This window comes from Rattus rattus, chromosome X, assembly GCF_011064425.1.
Source record: "Rattus rattus isolate New Zealand chromosome X, Rrattus_CSIRO_v1, whole genome shotgun sequence".
Lineage (NCBI taxonomy): Eukaryota > Metazoa > Chordata > Mammalia > Rodentia > Muridae > Rattus > Rattus rattus.
In genome coordinates, this window is record NC_046172.1 from 93,323,238 (window position 1) to 93,344,909 (window position 21,672).

Genomic DNA, 21,672 nt, shown 5'->3' on the forward strand with positions numbered 1-21,672 from the left:
AAGTTCATAAAACATGATTTGAAATGAGTGCTCTTTGTCTGACTAAACACTTCGAGCAATAAATCTTTTCAGCACTTACTGTGACTGTAATTCAGATATAATGAAGACCAGATCACGAAAAGCTGGGAATCAAGAAAGACCCCGGACTTGTTGACAGTCCAGTTCATGGAGAGTGTTACTGAAAATGCCTTATTAGAGTTGAGAGACATTAGCCTGAGACTGGTACAAATTATTACACAGGATGAAGGAGAAAGAAATGCAGGAGGCCATTCAGGAAGCTGCTGCTATAGGGCTAACGTTATGTCTAGGACATAATGGAAGCAGCAGGTTGGACATGGGACAAATCTACCATTCATTTTAGAAGCAGCAGGACCAAGACATCTTATGGGAAGAACTGGAGGAGGTCCTCCAAGGACAACTTCTTTTTTTATTTCAAGAGTTGATTTTAAACAATGCAACCTAAGAGAATCTGTGAACAAAGAGCTGGAAGGATTTAAGCATGTGGTTTATTATTAACACAGTAGCAAATATATCAAGGGAACACACCCGGGGGGGGGGAGTGTTTCAAATAAACACAGATCTGTTCAGAGAGAAGTCAGTGCCCAATAAGCAAGCTTAAGGAGGCCTATTTGCTTGGTGATGCCCAGCTGATAAGACAGGCAAACCTCCCTGTGATTGAAGAAGCCAATTTGAAACTCAGCCTAGTTCAGGCAGCCTTCAGACTGGCACCTGCTGCTCCCGGCGACTTTCAACATGATGGTGTTTGCATTTTGGAAGGTCTTGCTGATCTTAAACTGCCTTGCAGGTAAGGAACGAGCCTTCTATCAATGGCAACTGGAAGTCAAATCTTCTTTTAGACTAAAATCTCAGATATTCTTCTAGACTTCCAAGAGATTGTGATGAGTATGCTGTCAATTTTCAGAACTCTTGTTTAGCAAACGTGTTCGGCGTTGATGACTGGGAGGTCATTGCGCAGCCAAATCATTTTACAGAGCTCATGAAATGGTTCCCATTTTCTTTAGTTCCCATTTCCTTTACTTTGAAAGGTGAACGAGCAAATTTACTCAGAAAGCAAAGTTTGCACTTTAAAGATAAGGTTTCTGTTTTAGTTCAGTGTTTCTCCTAAGCTCACCATTTTTGACTCAGCCTGGCTTCAAGACCACATGCACATATGTGTGGGGAGTGGGGAAACAGGGGTAAGACTCAGTGAGCGCTTGTTCAGTCTTAGGTCTGTATTGCAGAAATTACATGATCCAATAGTCATGCTATAACATGGATAATATGGATGAATTTAGGGATTTGAACAGAACAAAATCATTTTTAGGGCCCCAAACCCCAGTGTTTGTTAAGCGCAGGAGAGGCAATTGAGTTGGAAAGTCCCTTGGCTGGTGTTTTAAAATTAATGTGTATATTTTGAATCTGTTCTGATGGTAAGTAAAGTTTATGGTAGCTACAATCACATTATTTATAAAACAAGAGTGCTCTTTTAAGTCATGAGTAATGTTAGGTTATCATTAGCATTTAATTTTATAAGCACATTTCATGGTACAAAAATATGCTCAGGATAAAATAAGTAAGAAGTCTAGACACACAAACATTAATTATAATAAATTAAGCGAAGTTAATATAATGATCATGGTTCCTTTTGGGTGGTGTGATTAAATGTTTTGATTTTATTTTCCAACATTTGTAGGAATAGGGAACATGTTAATTTAAATACTGTCTTGTGGTTATTAATAAAATTTTAAGTATCTATTATTAAATGCTTAAATGAAGACGTTACATGGAGTCAAAAGTCACCAGAAAGAACTATTAAATTTATTCCATGATCTAGTCTGGCTATAGAGCGGGAAATGTGTTAGTTACTTAATCTTAGAGTTTTGTTTCTACTTAATAGATGAGGAAAATCTCTGTCATTTTCTTCAATTGTTAGCTAGTTGGGTTAAACACTAAGTTTTATGTTACCAACCCTCTAGAAGCACACCTTTTGTCAACATAATTCTTTCTGTAAAGCCTTACCCTGTTCTATATTAGACATAGCATTGTAACAAGTGCACGAACAACTTTTATTATAAATAAATGTATGTTTATGTAATTTTACCGATGATAAATATAATGGATATTTATTGTATTTGACAATGAAGAAATTTATAAATAATATAATCTTGTCACTCCGATTTGGGTAAATTATTTTTCTTTGTAAGAATGTATGACATTGGGGTTGGGGATTTAGCTCCGTGGTTAGAGCGCTTGCCTAGGAAGGCCAAGGCCCTGGGTTTGGTCCCCACCTCCGAGTTAGAAGTAAAAAAAAAAAAAAAAAATGTATGACATTCAAATGGGCCTTCGTCTGGTACCTCATTTTTCTATTATTTAAACAATGATTTAGCATGGTGCAGGTTTATTAACTGTAACTTTCAGTAGATGGCCCAATCAGAGTAAGACATAGAACCTGGATATTTTTTCTTAAATCAACTGTATGATTTTTTGTTTTTGTCATTGTTTGCCATGTGCTGTGTATTTATGGATATATGTTTTAGCTGGCCTAAAGCAAAATCTGATTGCACAGGAGGTGGTATAAATATGGGGTATAATTTGATGTGATCTGCTATAGTCACATTCATGTGGGACGCATACAAAGGAAGATTTAAGGAATCTATACCTATCATTCACAGAGACCCAAGTCGCTTTGCCGATTAGGAGCCACCAGTTGACATTCTGGCTTTAGGAAAACTAACGATGTCTTATAAATGTACAATTTCATGCTCAACTTGCATTTGTTCCAGAAAAAGGCTATTTTTGTATCAAGCATGGTACATGGACCCTAGTAAAAATGTGTTGAAAGAGTAATTCACTACCCCCAAACCCAGACATCTGGAAATTATTTTCGTACTCATCTTTAAAATCAAATTTCTGCACAGCTAATCAGGAAGATGTTATCCTAATCAAAATATTCTCAGTGATGTCTGAGGTCTTCATTTCCACTTCAGAAAAATGAATTTTAGTTAAAACTTTGTTGTGCAAAAAATATATGGTTTCAGTGCCTTGTGATATGTATTTGCCACCTGGTAGAAAGATACGTTACTCTTGCTTTCAGTTAATGGAGGTGTGCATTTGAGAGAAATAAATATCTTCGAATGTTGGGTTTAAGGTCAAACACAAAAATTTTATGATCGTACACAAAAATTTTATGATCGTTTGGTTATATTATTTTGTAACTAAAAAGGGAGCAACTTTACATGGAAGTGGAGAGAGATGAAATCACGTGAAATGTATCTAGTCAATAGAACTAGTTGGGCAGTATTTCTGCCGTGGCATGGTAGTAGTTCGTAATTCTCCAAATAAGCAAAGACTTTGCCCACATAGTAGGCATTAAATGAATGAATTATCATCAGTAAAATAGAGCCCATTTAAACTCTTTAGGATGTTGATTAATTTAAACATAAGCACTCATTTTTAGAAGCAGTCACATACACTTCAACCATGTATGCGGTTTTGCCTTGTTCATTAATTCAGTCAAGTCAATGAGGAAAATTATAAGCTAGGATTTTCACAAAGCATGTTTTAGTTTCTAGCCTGTTATTTATTCACTATTCAGTTAATGTGGATATTTTTTATTCTCTCAATTTTAAATATTATTTTACATTATAAAATTATTCCAAATATAAATATAAATGGGAGGCTTCCACTTCTCTGAGGAAAAGGGGAGAAAGGAGTTGGAGGAGGAGAGGTGGGAGGGAGGCACTGGAAAGAGAGGAAGGAGAGGAGGCTACCTTTGGGATATAGAATGGGTGAATAGATTAATAAGAAAGAAAGTAAATAAAAACATATAAATTAATCCAAGGGAAGAAAATATTTTCTCCTGATGTTTGTAGAACTGCTTACTGGTTAGTGCTTCATTTACCTGTTTATTATCCATATATGACTATCTAAATTTAAATTAATTCAAGTTAAGTAAATAAAATTACAACATGACTCTTACCCATTTTACAAGCCACATTTCATGTGAGTAGTCACTACTGAAATGGATGGGACGGCATGGAGACAGAATATTTCCATGTCTACCACCATCCTCATTGTCACAGGAAGTTGTGCAGGACAATGATGATCTAGAGGATGATCTCAGAGGAATAAATATTATACAGTAGCAGAATGGTTTCACTGTGGGTTTTTTTTTTTACTATTCAGATCTTTATTTCCAGTCACATTCTCCAATCTAGATATATAAGACTGTTTACAGAAGTGATTTATTCTATGCACAAGACAGAAAATAGCGAAGACTACTCCAGTTTAGTAAAGTATACTTGTGAGGCTCTTCAAAGAACTGAAAAAAATGTCCCAAATCCCCAAATACTGAGAAATTAAAGTGAAAGAATTAGTAGATAATACTTAGATTAAAACTAAAACTGGGGACTAAATGTCCATGAATCCACAATGCTATTCCTCACAAGTAGGACAAAATTAATAATCGTGGAAACACAAATCTCTGGTATTGGAAAAGTTCGTCTGGTTTGTGTGGATACAGCTTCCTAGTAGAGGCTACACAGAGAGATCTCTTCATAGAGACATTGGTATTGGGAAGAGAGGCAATGGTACCTTACAGTGGGAAAACTTGGCAACACATTGCTCCATTTCATATACATTTTACAGATAAAATTATTATTGCCAAGTGCTATAGTGACCCCACTATATATACTTAATGCAAAAATGATCCATATAAATTTTCTCTATGAAACAAATAAATAAATCAATAAATAAAATAAATAAATAATTGACCTGCTTGCGACCTATTTGTGTGTTTACTTCAAATAGAGGAAAGCAACACTGACACACACTTCATAGTGGCAAAATGTTAAAATGTGCATTTAGTCCTTACAAGAACCATAAGAAACTATTCAAAGGTGTAGACGTACATCTCAGGAGTTTAAATGACTGTGAAGGTCATAGTAAAAGCTGAGTTTGCATACTACTAGATCAGTATGCCTTAAATTCAATGTGCTGAAAGTATCAGAGTTTTCCCTTTAGGAAAACACCTTGTGTATACACATACACACACACACACACACACACACACACACACACACACAGTTGTATTTCAGCAACTCTATTATGATTGCTGTTGTTAGAATGATCTGTTCCATTTAGCTAGTGTCACTCCACTCAACTAATCCTATTTTATGGCTATTGGAGTGTCTTGCTGTCTTAGAGTTTTACTGCTGTGAACAGACGCCATGACCAAGAAAACTTTTATAAAGGACAGCATTTAATTGGTGATGGCTTACAGGATCAGAGGTTCAGTCCATTATCATCAAGGCTGGAGCATGGCAGCTAGGAGAAGCCTGCCTTCCCAGCACCTAGGAGGAAGGTTTTAAAGCTCACACCCACAATGACACACTTCTCCAACAAGGTCCGCCTCCCAAATAGTACTACTTCCTGGGCCAAAGCATATTCAAACCACCACACTTGCTATATTTCTTTACATGCTTCTCAGTATACTATTGATGTTATGGAAGAAGCAACACGTGTACACTCCTCTAATCTATGTGCCATGTTCTATAGCTTAGTATGACGCTTTTAAAAATAGACAAAATATTGATGTTTAGTGTTTCACAAAGCACTGAAATACTAAATTTCAGAAAATATTTTAAAAAGTGTTTACATTTATTTATTTAATGTGCATGAATATGTTACCTACATGAATGTATGTGGACCATGAATGTGCTTAGTGCCTACAGAGGTCAGAAGAGGGCATCAAATCCTCTGGAGTAATAGCGATGATTTTGTGCTGTCAGCATACATGTACTAAAAAGGATGCTAGCATTCTTTTCAAGAGTGGCATATGTGATAAACCCCCAAGAAGGAAGTATTTTAAGGTTATTTATGGATCCCTATTAAAATATAAAAAATACCATTTCTGAATGCTTATCAGAAGTGCCAGTATAGGGACCTATTTTTGTTGTCGTTGTTGTTTGTTTTGTTGTTTTTTTGTTTGTTTGGGTTTTTTAGATCTTATTTCTTGGTGATTTATTTTTCTAGATATTTTCTGTCATCAGATTTCTTTGGAATATCCGTTTATATTAGTGTCATTGAAAAGCAGTTTTTGTGATGAAATCATTTAGACATTGACTTGTCTCTCTGTAGTCTCTTATGACCTATGCCTTTTAACTTCTGCACACAACTCACTCTTTAAAGAGCTATGTTTACAAACAAGGCTATTCATTAGCTCTTGATTTGTCACTTGGTAGTTCAGACACTTGAGTATGTGGTGGTGTATACATTTTTGGTTGCTCCTTGGTCTGAGCAGAGTTTCTTCCCGTGACCTAGTTCACAATCATAACTTCTTAGATTTTCCAGCAGAGAGTAATCTTCAGGTGTGAAGGAATAAGACACAGTCTCTGCTTGATGCTGTTGTTTGTACCTGAAATACTCCATGTTTTTCTTATCTTAAAAAAAAATCCAACTTCACTTATAGGAAAAAGGAAGATAAGTGTTTGTGTCTCAGACACATGGATTGTGTCTGTTGTGTGAATGAGTTTTATATTATCTGTGAAAACTAAGTCATCTTTATTATTATGCTTCCTTTTCTTGTTACAAACTTGGCATTTTCATGACCTATCAAATCCACTTCTACTAAATCATTTTCTGTGTTGCATTCAGGCAGGCATCCTGCTGGTTTCATTGATTTCTTTAGAACACAGAAACCATACACCTGCCTAAGATTCACTTAATTATAAGGATGTCTGGAACAACCAAACATTCAATATATTCAAAAGGTTAAATCTTAAAACCGGAGTGTAAATGGTGTTCCTTGATAAAGTTTGGATTGATGCAAGCTAATCTAAATGAGCACAAATTGTCCCAGCACAGTTTCAAAGGGTTAGTCTATTATCATCACGGCAACAAGCAGCCAGTCATGGCACTGGAGCAATAGCTGAGAGCTTTACATCTTGATCCATAGGCAGCAGGCAGAAAGACACTGGGCCTGGCACGGGCTAAGATAATGAAGTTTATTTGAAAAGTTAAAAACTAGTATCAAATTCCATAGCTTGAAGCTGTGATGTTTGTTGTTATTGTATTAAGGTTGGCTAATTCCTGAAAAGTATCTTTTCCTCAAAATTTGAGAATTGATTATAATTTTGACTATTGACAATCTGGGCAGTAAAAACTGGTCTGGCAGTTTTGCTTTACTATTGTGAGAAAATGTGTAGTGTCCTTTAAAAGGGCTCATTTTATATTTTGAAAATACGGTAATGTAATTTTTGAGATTTTAACAAATCTCAAATTATTATAGATAATATGTGTCTTCCAATATTAAAAGAAATCAGGGAATGTTTGAATCAGATTTGTATTCCCCATGTCATTGAGTTTCATCCACTACCACACTGATCTGTGATAGAAATGGCAGGTAGAGATTGGAACTCTCATTTCACTTTGTCTCTCCAGTATTTAGCACAAAATTGTTCAACAGATTAAAAGTTCCAATTAAACAGGAGGAGTAATTTTAAGACCTATTGAAGAATAAAGTGACCATGGTTAATATGTTATGTATTTCTTTGTGAAAAAATATTTTGAGATTATAATTTCATTACATTCTCCCTTTCCTTTTCTCCCTCCAAACCCTTCCATATTCTACTTCAATTTCACAACCCCCCACTTTTTTACTAGTTATAATTGCATACTGAGTATTTCAAAATGGCTAATAGAATGTTTCCTTTAAATTTATTCTTCTGTCACAAAATACATCCCAACCACAGCCTCCCCTTTCTCCTCCTGCCACTTCCCCCCACATCCCTGTCACCTTTCCTTTTCCCAAGATCCACTGGTTCTCTATTTCCCTTTAGAAAAGGGCAGACCTCCTACGGATATCAACCGAATATGACATAACAAGATGCAATAATAATATTAGACACAAACCCTCATATCAAGGCTCGATGAGGCAACCCACTAGGAGGAAAAAAGTCCTACAAGCATTCAAAAGAGTCAGAAACAGCCCTCTTACACACACACACACACACACACACACACACACACACACACACACTGTTGGGATCCTCACAGAAATTCCAAGTTAAAGAACCATAGCATGTATGCAGAGGGCCTGACAGAGACCCATGCAGGCTCTGTGGTTGCCATATCTAAATGTCCTCATTACCAAAATATGATAAATGCATTAAATGATGGATACATCAATTAATGATATAATTATTCTGTAATATATCAGAATACCAAGCAAACCACACATGCATGCCACATGTACAAGTATTTTTCACTTTAAATTAAGAAACAAAGAAGTCAAAGAAAAGTCAGACATTGCAGTCATCTATTTTTCTGACTGCTTTCTGCATTGTTGGTGGTCAAAACCAGAGCTTTCTTCATACAAGGCACGTACCCTACCTCCAAGCCATATTTCCAGTCCTGAAGACTGTTTGAATGTATAACTTCACCTTAATTTCCTTTCCTCTACTTTGAATTATTTTAAGTAAAATTACATTATTTGTCTTCCCAAGAAATCCGAATGGAAATTATAGAACTAACAAAATATAATAATAAAAAGAAGAAACATGCTGATACACTCAGTACGGCAGAGGTGACAGAAAATAGAATCTATGTCTAGTGAAGCTATCTCTCAAGAATTAAAGAAAAATAATGATATTCTCAGTCAAAGGGGGTAAAATATCTTTACTTAGCAGGCATACTCTTGAAAAATGGCTAAAGGCATTACTTCTGAAATATACAAGATGATGAAAGGAAGGATCTTGAAGCATTAGGAAGAATGAAGGGACAAAAGGAAGGGCAGAAATACAAGGACATACAGGGGGCCGCTTTAAGTCATGGGTCCTGGGCATCATATGTGACAACTGAACAAATATTATACCATTATCTTATACTCAAGACAGTGACATTTAAATGTGGAGAAGGCAAGTGGACCAAAATGGAAGTGAAATTTACACAAACCACTGCAACTAGTAAAATATTGACACCAATATTGACAGTGGTTTGAGTTATCTTTTATTTACCAATGATGGTTATTGAGCCCAGAGTCTTGTGTATGTTAGATGTATTGTGGTGCTTTAAAGCTTATCTTCTTATGTAGAGTACACAACCCAACAACAGCATAATGCCCATTTCTCCCCCAAGCACCAATGGAACAATGACTAAAAGAGACCAAGTATTCAGCCAGTAAAACCTAAATGTAAAATATGTGAAATCATGCAAATCAACCAAATAGTGAGCTAATAATGAGGGGAGGAGGTTGTAGCTCAGAGATACAGTGCCTACTCAGTATGTACAAGCTGTTTTCCACCTTCAACACCACAGACGAGTACTGATGTCCCTCAAAAAAAAATGTTTTCTTCATGGGAAATACTTCTACCAACATTTCCTGTGTTAAAAGTTAAAGCTGCAAAAAATAGAAAAAAAAATACACAATACATATCCCTCTGGTCACCAGGTCAATCAGGTCACCAGTTATGTAGATATTGGTTCACTCCACTACATACTCATATAAGGATGAAGGTCTATAAGAAACCTGACATCTTTGTACTACCATGGATATATAATCTACATCTTTTAGTAAGTCCGCCACTACTCTGCCCCCCACTCCCCTACACACAGTGGTCTAGGGATAGAAAACCACCAGTTTGTCCCACTTGGCCTAGAGTTTTCCTAGTTTGGGCCTTGAAAGCTGTAGCAAAGCCAACAGGCCTTGGCTCTGACTTCTCCAGTTCTTTAAATAAATTCTCTGTATTCAAGGAACGCTTCTTGATCATGGGGAATCTGGGTCAGTTGTTCTCCATAGCTAGACCTTTTAGTGTTCCTGGGTAAGACTGTAAGAAACTGTGTATAACATGACTTTTATAGGAATTACCAGTCCAGTGCTATTGTTAGCTCATTGTCACCTATGGTTTTATCATCTTCATGCCAATAACTTGTTGACTGAAACTCATTCCTGTGTCTGTTGTCTGCTCAGGTCTCCCACGTGTTTCACTCTACTCTCTACCCATCACAGAGGCTCTAAACAAGATGATTTGTATTTGTATTGAAAATGTTATCAGGAGAAGCCACTGGTCCTGCCGAGGCTTGACCCCGCCCCCCCAAGTGTAGGGGAATGTCAGGGCTGGGAGGCGGGAAGGGGTTGGTGGTTGGGTAGGAAAACACCCTCATAGAAGAAGGGGTCAAGGAGATGGGATAGGGGGGTTATGGATTGGAAACTGGAAAGGGAATAACATTTGAAATGTATTCCAATAAAAAATAAGAAAACGTCATCAGAATGTGAGTATGTACTACTAATTATCTGATGATTATCATTTCAGGTCAGGTCAATATGGTGCAAGTGACCATCCCAGACGCTTTTGTGAATGTGACTGTTGGATCTAATGTTACTCTTCTCTGCCAGTATACCACCACTGTGACATCCCTGGAAAAGCTTTCAATCCAATGGTCTTTCTTCCACAATAAGGAAATGGAGCCAATATCTGTAAGGATTCTCTAATTAAATTATTCCCACTTAGTACTTCTGACTGGAAATTGTTGGCACGAGAGTATGAAGGAACAGTAAAGTGTAAAGGAATTACTGAGAAGAATGACAAAATTTGAGACACAGTTTTTAGGTAGCTGTTTAGTGAAGATGGTCACATGATTATGTGTATCGGTTATTACAATTTTGGATAGTCAGCACCATGTGTCTCAGGTATTCCAGAACAGCCACAGGCCTTCTCATAGGTGAAATAAGCAGGAGCTCTTAAAGGACATTCTACAAATATGTCATTATTTTCAGAAGATCCCAGTTCACATGTAAATCCTTCACAGATCTGAAGAGCTCTACCAAATTTAATAACTCGGATCTGCCCGGCAAGGGAATCAACACATTGTTCCTGATTGAGTCTGACAGTTTGAGATCCCCCAGATTGATGGAGAACGCCATGATAGTAATGAAATCCATGTAATTGAGGACAGCATGAAGTTAGAAGATAAAAGACGGGGGTTGGGGATTTAGCTCAGCGGTAGGCGCTTGCCTAGGGAAGCGCATAAGGCCCTGGGTTCGGGTCCCCAGCTCGAAAAAAAGAACCAAAAAAAAAAAAAAAAAAAAAAAAGACGGAAGGGATGGACAAAAGGTTTGGGAGAAGTTGCCAGCATAGGGTAGAAGGATGATCCCATGGGCAAACTGCCTATCACCAGATTTTCTTCATTTGGCCTTGAGAGTAATTCTTTTCGAAAATTATCCCAAGGCTAAGATTGTATTACATAGAGTTGTATGTACATCTGTGCACACATGTATATGTAAACACATATACCATTCATGCCCCCATATAATGGATTCTCAGAATGACTCATCGCCCAAAATAATGAAGAGGCCAATACTGGTGGTTTGGAATAGCCAGCCACACCTGAGTTGGGTTTTGTCAAAAAGGGGAGGTTAGTGTAGCCCTAGAAAGATAAGGGAGTGAAGCCTGGAAAAAGAAGCGGAGGAGGAAGCCGTGAGATCAGAGGATCCTCTTCTTGGCCAGCTACTCCTCAGCTCCCACTGAGTCTTTGTAGATACTGAATTTCAACGCATGACATTGTGATCATTTCCTTATCAGAAAACATCACCAACAGGGAGACCCCGTCGGTGCTACACTGTATTCAGAGTTAAAGAGTTTTGTTTAATATTGGTTATGGTACACAATATCTGTATCACTCCATGCCCCTCTTCAAAATACAGTAGGATGAAAGGATTCATGGGAACTGATCTGACATAAGGCATATGAAAACATTTGGAAAAACATGCACACAAACAGCAGCAACAGTAGGACTACCAGTAGAAAATAACAACCGATTTCCATCACCCAAAATATCTGGACATGTTTATGTCAACTAAGAAATAATTGCTTTTCTCCATAGGTTGTTTTCAGTAGATAATCACAAGATCTCTTCTTTTTAAAATTTGATTTCTTAGGAGTCTTTTTAACACACTGTTCCTACACTTGAAGTCCTGCTCAGTATTCAAGTGGTGGCCGATTTGAGAGAGGCTTAAGCATCTTTTGAGATGCTTTATGCTTGGTACTCAATTCAAGATGTCCTGCACTTCCTGGAGACCAGGCCAAGTGAATCTGAGCTCAAGGGTGCAAATTTCAGACTTTGTTTGCATCCTCTGATTCTGGCATCTACAGAGCCACATCTTGATTGAAGTCTAGCCACTTAAAAACTGGGGGGAAAGGATAACTAGCAGTGAATTTTTCTCAGGAAGAGACTGCAAGGGGGAAAAGCTTTAGGCAATCACAGTGAGTGTGTCTTGAGCTCAGGACTTCTCTAAGATGAACTTTTAAAAAACTCTATTGACAAGTGTTTGTTGAATTGTTTCTTTCCTTGCCAAATCAAATTAGGTCCTTTCTCCTGAGCTACTAGATCAAATGAAAAATGTTTGAAACCTGTACAATGCCATGCTGAGGAAGACCAAGGCTCCTGGAGGACAAGGATGGTGGGAAACACTTGCCAAACACAAAACTTGTCTTGTTTTCCCATCCTGCTTCATTTTACCTACCCTTTCCAGATCCCCATCACAGCCCTCTTTTAGTGTCTACTTTAAGATAACTGGATTTCTTCTCTCCCCCCACCTCCCCTTCACTCATGGGCTTTTCTTTGGGAATCAGTTCAGAGTCCCAGTAGAAATCTCTAGATGGATGTCAGTTCTGCTCCTAACTCTGCCTACTAGTTGGCTGAATTACCCTAGACAAGTAACTTGACTGTTTAGAGATTCAATTATCTTGCCTGTAAAATGTAGCTACTCACCTCTTTGACAGCTTCAATGAAAAGCTTGAATGAGATGGATTTTGTAGAACACAAGGAAGCCTTCTAGCGCAAACTTTCAGTGAATATGAGCTCTTATAATTAACATCACCATTCGTAAGATTTATTTTGCAAAACTATCTCATCCATATTGGAGGGACTAGAGAAAACAGCCCAACAAGATTCACTTAATATAACTGTATAACTGACCTGAGACAGAGTCTAGGGATTTCTTGGTCTTGGGCCCAGAAGTTGCTCTCTCTACCAGATCCCTAATGACTGGAGGGAGAATCCAGACCTTTTTCTCTGTTACTTTTCATTCCCAAGAAGAACTTGGTCAGCTGAGAGTTTGCAGACATCCTGGGTTGAGAGAGTAGTTTCAAAACAGAATTTAGCTTTCATTCCTTGTGCCTTCTTTGCTTGAGCATTTCCATGAATTCAAACTTCCATAGAGTACATTGTAAGTTCATCTAGTGAATGCTGGGGGGTATTTGGAGGATATTGAGATGACTAGATTGGAGATACAGCTCAGTTGGTAAAATGCTTGCATGAAGCCCTGGGTTGAGTCCCTAGCATCACATAAACCAGGCATGGTAGTGCATGTCTGTACTATTAAAACTCAGGAGGTGGAAGAAGGAGGATCAGAAATTCAAGGTCATTCATGAATTTCTAACAAGTTCAAGGCCAGCCAGTAATACAGAAAATGCCCTCTCAAGCCTCCCACCCTGACTCATGTATATGTAATAGAGACCGCTGTTTCTAGGACATTCTGTGGTATATGGGAGTAAAGCGTTGCTAGACTGACCACTGAGTCATTTAATTCAACTCATAGGTTGATGTGGCAATATAGCATGTAGCATTCAGCTCTCAGTTCCACTCATTTCTGCTCAAACACAGCCTGGCTCGCACCCCAAAACTGAGTGTATGGAGGAAAAGGCAGTCAGTCAGTGTCTAAAAATGATGCATTCAAGAGACGCTCGGGGAAGATGTAGCTGGACCTCTCAGGTAAGAAATCCCATTGGTGTACTACTAGACCCTTGTCCTAATTACAGTCTAGAACACTAGACTTGCTTCAGGAGTGGGATGGAAGGGTTTCTGTATGATAACAATAGAGATTAGTGTAAGCTCTCTATGATTCTGGGGAAGGTTGTTTTGTTGTGGTTTGGTTTTTGAAACAGGGTCTTGCTATAGAATGCAGGCTGGCCTTGAACTTAGCATCCTCCCGCCTCAGCCTACGAGTACTGGGATGTGTACTGTTTGTGTTAACACAAACGAGAGATGGCTCAACAGTTAAGAAAGCTTGCTACTATTGCAGAAGACCTGAGTTTGATTCCCAGAAACCATGTTAGATGGCTCACAATTGCCTGTAACTCAAAGTCCAGTATCTCTTTCTAGCCTCCTGGGGCATCTGCACTTGTACACACACAAAACCACACACAGATACACATGCATACACATAAATACATTTGTAAAAATAAAACAAAATCTAGAGAAATTTTTAGTTTTCCCTTCTCATGACCATGTCTGGAACTCTTAATCCTCCTTCAAAGGATTCTGAGGGTTATAGCTGCTCTGACCAGGATAGTGGCCAGCTTTTGTCTCATGTCTATCTTCCTCGCTTCAAAATCATTGCATTAAAAAGCAATCCACCCTGAGGCCCAGTGTTTCCCAGGACCCAGGGCCAGATACTGTGTCTCAATGACCTCTCTAGGGAAGTCCCTTCAGTCCATAGAAACTGCTCTTTCCATAAACCCTCTGATCCTAAGGACATAGTGTCCATTTGGACTTCTTTTCAGAAATGCCCTGTGTCTAAAAATATGGACAGATTCACTCTATCCCTTAGGGGATAATCTCTGAAAATGTACCTGGTACAAACAGACTAACCAGGAAGTTTTGGGAAATCTGGTACCTCTCTGTCCATAGATGCTTCCTTTTTTTTGTCTCCCTTGTTATTGCTGAAAGTAGTGACAACACTTACCCATGAACAAAATGCACACTGATACTGCTTAACATGGCCTTGTTAGATAGTTATCTCCTACAATCCACTTAATATAATAGAAGAAATCCTTCGCCATTCTCATATCCACAACATGTCTCCAATTTGGACAACTACTTCCCCAGAATTGACTGTCTGTATTTTTTGGCTTCTTACATTTTAAAACCTGTTCTGTCCTGTGCAGGTAACATTATTTTGAATGTTTCTATAACTTTAAGGAGGGTTGGTTTCATCATTTCAGGGGAATTTAATAATGGAAAGGGCATTGATTTGATTTTGATTGTCCTTAGTGACATTTGGTGGGTGCTCACTAGAGATGTTAAATGCTCTACAATACATGCAACAGAGCCACACAACAAATTGCCCAAAGTGCTACTGTTGCTATCAGAGAAGAACCTTACAATTCTCCCATCTCTTTGTACTAATGCAGGTCCATTCTGGGCTTCATTTCATTTCTGTTGAAGAAGTATACCCAAGCAGGGATCTTCCACGATTTTATCCAAAATAGTCACTCAAATGGTGGACATCTCAAGCAAATAGCAGAGAGCCTTTTTGTGGCATTCTATTTCTGTTGTGTATAGGTGAAAGACCCCCAAACTTGGGGAGACTCTCGCTCCAGTCACGGGCTGGGGTGCCCCCAAGAAACGCGAGTAGCCGGTCTTGATGTAACAGCAAGAGGTAGCGTTTATTAACGAGATCCCGGACCGACACGTATCTCACACAGGAGACAGAGGAATCGGCCCCTAGCCTCTTCAGGCAGGGGTTTGTATAGGAGAAGCCAGGGGGTTTCGCATGGTTATCAGCAAGGGAAATGGGTACAAGGTCTCATCTGCAAGCAGTACGTGCGGGCTGGGGTGTTCTCAATATAGGAGAACGTCTTATCTTTATCTGTAGAGCAGGGAGTCATCCGTCCGGATGGCCCCCTTCCTGGAACAATCCCTTGACCTTGTTTTTAGGCTTGGCCGGATACATCTCAGGCCAGCTCTGTCCTGCCCCCTTATCTGCTGTTCTTTTGCAGTTTTTATGAAGTTTTTATTTTAACTCTTCAGCTCCAAATGGTCCGGAAAGCCCTATAGTCTCCCTCAGGTAGTCCGGACCTTGTTTATGACTAACTTTTTGAAATTTAACTCTTCATAGGCATAGCCTCCATAGCAGAGACCTGAGAAATCTCTGGGCCTGAAGCCTTTTGCCACTTTCCAATCCATGTCTAGTTGCTTTGGGAGCAAAAGCAAGGAGCTGGAAAGGAGGGGAAAGGAAAGAATGTGCGGTTTAGCTGTGGACTCCCAGGCTTCCATATCTCCCAAAGGAACCTGGGAAGCAGTTCTGGAAGCTAATGGCATTTAGTAAATCCAACTCTGACTTAAATAGAAAGCAGATGGGATCCTTTCACGCCTTCTTGCTTATACATCAAGCCTCTAGTTTGAGAGCAGTGGTGCAAACTTGAGGCAACAACTGGCTACCAGCTGCACAGCCTTGTGTGACTAGAAACTTGGCATCAGAGGCAGAGGAAGGCTGCTGTGCAGAAACCAGGAGCCTACAGTGCAGCTGGAGAATGAAACTGTTCAGCGTAGGAAGCACCAGACCAGGGAATGGCAGTGACTGGCATGAGGTAGAAAGGAAGACTATCATACGCAATGGAATGGTCCCAAAGGGGACAGTAAATCATCCCCCTTGTCTTGGGCAAGACTGAGAATGTTCTCTTAATGTATACTATGGGAGACTTAAGGCTTGGATTCAAGGTCTGACTGTAAATTGACTGTGTGAACTCAGGAAAAATCACTTCCTCTCTTAGGGCCTCAGTGTCATCTGTAATAGATGAGAATGAATCAGAGTTTGCAAACTGGAGGCCTTGGGGCCTGGTTTGGCTAACAGATGTATTTGGGTTGGCTAGGCAAGCATCTTGTTTCCACAGGTTATGCCAGCTCCTCAGTAATAAATACCATGGTCCCCTCTGGCCTTCTTAAGCCTACCCATACTTATAGACTGACCCTGCCCCAGCTTCTTCTCATATTTCCAGTATCCAGCCAGCCCCTGATAGCTCCTGAACCTCTGTGACATGAACTAAGTGATCTGACAGAGGATGCAATCACTAATAGCCTCTTGTGACTCTACCCAACAGCCACCAACAAAGAGGGCATGAAGAGGAGATGTTGAGAGAAAGCAGGGCTTTTGGTCATGAACATGAACACAGGCAGCAATGGGTATCATTTTAACAAGTCCTACTTTAGGAAACATTGGCATGGATTTTCTTGAAGCAGGGTTCCCCTCATTCCTGCCAAGGATGTGGCCTGTTGAACACACGAGGCTTTTCCTTGGCATCAGTTGTAACTTGTAGTCCTTCCAGAGTTATTAGATAAACAGTTTGGAGAAAGCATTCTTTTCTTGTTTTCTTCCTAAAATAATGATAACTCAGTGGACTTGCCCAAGCAGAAAGTCCCTTCATCTACCTGTCTGGCTAACATTTGCGACTCTCCTCTTCAGATAACAGCCTGAACTCCAAGTCTTCTGTCTCATCTCTTTAGTGTCTATGTCTGTGAGGGAAATATTGATTAGATTGCAGTGTAAGGAGCTTGATGGAAGGGGTGATGGATCAGTTACGTGTCTGAGACCTCATTGTTTACTTACATGTCACTTTCCCCTTGATTCGGGTCCCACTAGGAGACTTTTACAGTTGCTTCTTTTCATTTAATTTTTGTTTAAATTTTATTTATTTGTTCTTTATTAAGACAAAGTCTTCCCTGTAAGTCATTCTGGCTGTGTACTTGTGATCATTTTTGATTCCAAACATATGCCACCATGACACTTCTAAGACTTAGTCCTTGTCTAAAAGGTTCTCTTGGAGCCTCATCTCTGCAAAATTGAGGTCCTTTCACCTAGCCTCTCTAGAACTTTCTGTGGCAAGATTGATGTTGCATCTCATTGTGACATCATCAAACATCATAAAACAGGGCTGACTTGTTTCTTCTTGGGAGCAGAGGAACTGGCCAGAGGCATAGGTTGGAAGGGGCTGTCTTGATGGCAGTGGCCTGGGCTCCAGGTAAGACACAACAGGCTCTCTTGCTGCCTATTCATAAGTAAATAGATGTAGTGTTAACTGTCAGTGTAGTAAAGTCTTTTAATAAATTAAATCTACACCTACCTCATTTGAGTACATTGAGTTGCTGGTAGCTTTAAGGTTTCTAGCTCCTGGTTAAGTTCGGGGAGAGCGTGGAATAAATTAATGGACTATAAGGCAGCAAGTTCAGGCCATAAAAGAATGTTAAAACAATGGAGAGAGGAAGTTGTTTACACTTTGCTTCTTCTTTTTTTTTAAATTCCTCAATATTTTGCTTGTTGTTCTTGTTTTAAAATATATTGCTTTTCTACCCAGAGGCAGAAAGGCACATTTGAGTTCTACTAGACACTATTACTATCTGCTGTTTTGTCTGACTCTTCTCTTTTTAAGAGATTGATTAGATAAAGAATCCTGGGCAAGGAATTAGGGGAACTGCTTCTTCTTCTGGTTAAGTTGGTTTTGCTTGTGTGTCCCCATTTTTACTCAGCTGAGGGCAGAGCATAGAAGATCATCCATGCTAGGTAAGTGCTCTGCCATTGGAAGTCCCCTCCCAGCCCCTCAACTGTTGATTTTGTACCATTTAAAAAACCTCTCCTGGCTTCAGCTTTCTCCTACAATGTGAAGCCAATGAATTAAATGAACCAGGAGAACCATGTAGAGGATTTTATGAAAATAACTTGTCTCATTACACTAAAGCAATCCCAATTTATGGGACATACATTGGAATCACTGAATGATCCACATTTATATTAAGTTAGCAAACTGTGTACACAGACTATTGTGAAGGGAACGCAGGTCTTTAATACCTCATCTAGTGATTCCCAAGTTGCAGTCACTCATGCCCCAGCCTCATACTTTTTGTCATATTTGTGTATTCCCAGAACTTTTTCTTTTAGTTAATAGTTTCTATGCTGACTAAGACTTTTAAAATCTTAGAACCTTAATGTCACCTAAGCAACAATATCCATAAAGTCACATATTTGGTATGCTAGATGTGTTTCTCTTTTTTTTTTTTTTCTTTTTTTTCGAGCTGGGGACTGAACCCAGGGCCTTGCGCTTATAGGCAAGCGCTCTACTGCTGAGCTAAATCCCCATCCCCTAGATGTGTTTCTCTTGAACATTAAAGTTAGTCGGCATTCATTTAGACATCACTGAAAATCAATTTCCTACTTTGGAACACATTGCTCTGGCTCCTTGTTCACAGGTAGAAACTAAAAGGTTAGGCAGATTAGCTATCTTTGCTTCTTATCGCCTTAGCAAGTTGCTATGGAGGCATAGCTAGGGGATGCCTCATGTGACCACATCACAGTGAGAGCAGAGCTGTGGACCAACCTAGGCCAGACCTCTCTACCATGGGATTCTTGTCCCATGGTTACCATTGATACCTAAAATCAAGCTATTTAATAGAGGTGGGAGTAGTAGAATTCAGGTCTTTCTTAAATAGAATTAATTGCTTTTGATTGTAAAATTTATTTTTAAAGTAGTTTTTGCTATATAATAGTATCTTTTTGTTATTTTTAAATTTGGTGTATGTGTACTGAATTACATCATTACTTCCCTCCCTCTCCTGTCTCCAACCTCCCCCACATCTTTACTTTACCCCTTGGTCCCTCTTAAATTCACGATTATTTTTCTCTTATAATTATTATATGTGAATAAATATATAAGTATAACTCACCAAGTCCATATAGTGTTGTCCATATAGTGTTATCCCTATGTATATAATTTTGAAGCTGGCCACTTGGCATTGAATAACCAATTAAAGGACTCATCACGGGTCGTAGAGAGAATCCTGACTCTCCCTCTTTCAGTAGTCACTAAGGTTCCTGTAGCTCTTCTTTGTATAATGTTTTGATCATACTTACCCCCTGTCCACTTTTCCAGATCCACTACCTCCCTTCCCTAGCCACTTTTTGTGTCCTCTCTTTTTTCTACCCATCGAATCCTATTTGTGCTGCCAATATGTTCTTGAATGGGTGGCCTTCACTGGAGTGTGCTTGACTGACTTATCAGGGACAGTATTCTTAAAGCCAACTCTCCCTCTCCCAGCAGCTATCAGTTGCCAATTGCTTCTTCGATAGGGGTGGACTTCATGCCCGCCTTTTCTCTCCATGCTGGGATTTGGTCTTTCTTGATCTTCCTTGAGCGTGTATTAAAAGACAGTCTTGTTATATAACTTAGGTGATTCTCAAAATCCTAGTGCTCCTGCTTCAGCTTTCCAAGAGAATGAGACTTTAGCTTTATGCCACTGCTTGACTCGAGTCCAGTATATTGTAATGATGACCAAAATGGATCCTGTCCCCTCAGATGAGTCATCTGAAGTTCTTTATTCTCTTATTTGACATGGAGAGAAAGAGGGTAGCTAACATGGACCAAGTGCACTGTTGGCCTTTTACTAGTTTATGTGGATTTATCTTACCACTAGGAAAGAATGAGACCAAGTGATTTCTCAAGGAATATTCTAACCTGAAGTTTTACATTTCTAACAAACAGAAAAAATCCATGTGTGATTATCTAATAGGTACATGTGCATGAAAGGGACATGGACATTTAAACTTCTAGGGAAAACAGTCTTATTGAGCAAGGTAAATGTGAGTCAGAAGTTCATAAAGTGGTAAATATCTCTTGAGATGTATCTTATCTGTGTTTATATGAAGAGCTTCTACTGGGTAGATTGAGCAGGTCTTGTTCTCCTAACCCAAGGTTAGAAATTAAATTCTCTGAACTCCAATTGTCATTCTCTTCTGCCCTGCCCTAGTGACGTCACAGAGATATTAGGAGGCAAATGAAGATAATGGCTACCAACAACAGTAAGAAAGTTAAATGCACCACTAAACTGGGGCTCCCAGAAACACATATGGAAGGGACTTCCTGGTAGCTCATCCTCATCCTGGATACTCTCAGGTTCTCATTTGAATTATTTTTCTATCCTAGATCTACTACTCTGAAGGTGGACAGGCTTCAGCTATTGGGCAATTCAAGGATCGAATAATAGGGACTACTAATCCTGGTAATGCATCTATCACCATATTGCATATGCAGCCAGCAGACAGTGGAATTTACATCTGTGATGTCAACAATCCTCCAGATTTTTTTGGAAAAAACCAAGGCATCCTTGACGTCGCTGTCTTAGGTATGGACATTATTTTCATGTCTTTTCTTTTCTTGAAGCAACTTAGGACAGTGAATGAATCTAGTCGTTGGGCTATGGTATTAATTATATCCCTGGGGCTAATTGTCCTTTCTGCTTTGCTTATTATCAGAGACAGTTTTATTAATTTAAGTTTTATTTTATTAATAGAGACAGCTTTCCAACTCAACCCATATAGTAATACCTAAAACTTACCATAAAATGTACAGAAACAGTAGCCAGAGAGAAGGGACCACTAAAATTACATGGTAAATAACATAACCTCTTTGCAGATATAGCTCAGAAGAACAGAGTGAGACACTCACTGGTCTACCAAATGATCGCCAGTAACTCTTTCAGGAGGAATTTGTACTTAGAGCCACTCTTAGCTACAAAACAAAACAAAACAAAACAAAACAAAACAAAACAAAAAACAGCTGTCAACCTATTTATTCCCTTTCCCAAGCCTACTACTCTTCTCACCATGAAATCATTCTTTCAAACAAAACAGAAGGGTTCACTTTTTAAATCAATTAATCAATCAGTCTGTCTATCGATCTATCTATCTATCTATCTATCTATCTATCTATCTATTCATTTACTTATTATTATTTTAAATTTTGTTTCCTTTTCTTTTGAGGCAGAGTCTCATGGAGCCATAGCTAGCCTTGAGCTTGCTATGTAATGGAGTATGACCTTGAATTTTGGTTAAGGGGGTGGGACTCC

At 38.9% G+C, this 21,672-nt stretch overlaps 1 protein-coding gene across 1 annotated transcript in view; it reads left to right on the plus strand.

Moving 5' to 3' along the window:
- The first annotated feature begins 586 nt into the window (after window positions 1-586).
- The window catches only part of Vsig1 (V-set and immunoglobulin domain containing 1), a 33,867-nt gene continuing 12,781 nt past the window's right edge, over window positions 587-21,672 (plus strand). Inside the window, 4 exon segments of the mRNA XM_032890385.1 lie at window positions 587-805; window positions 10,311-10,474; window positions 13,663-13,770; window positions 20,751-20,949. Of these exon segments, the coding sequence (XP_032746276.1) occupies window positions 754-805; window positions 10,311-10,474; window positions 13,663-13,770; window positions 20,751-20,949 (523 nt within the window). The 5' untranslated portion in view covers window positions 587-753.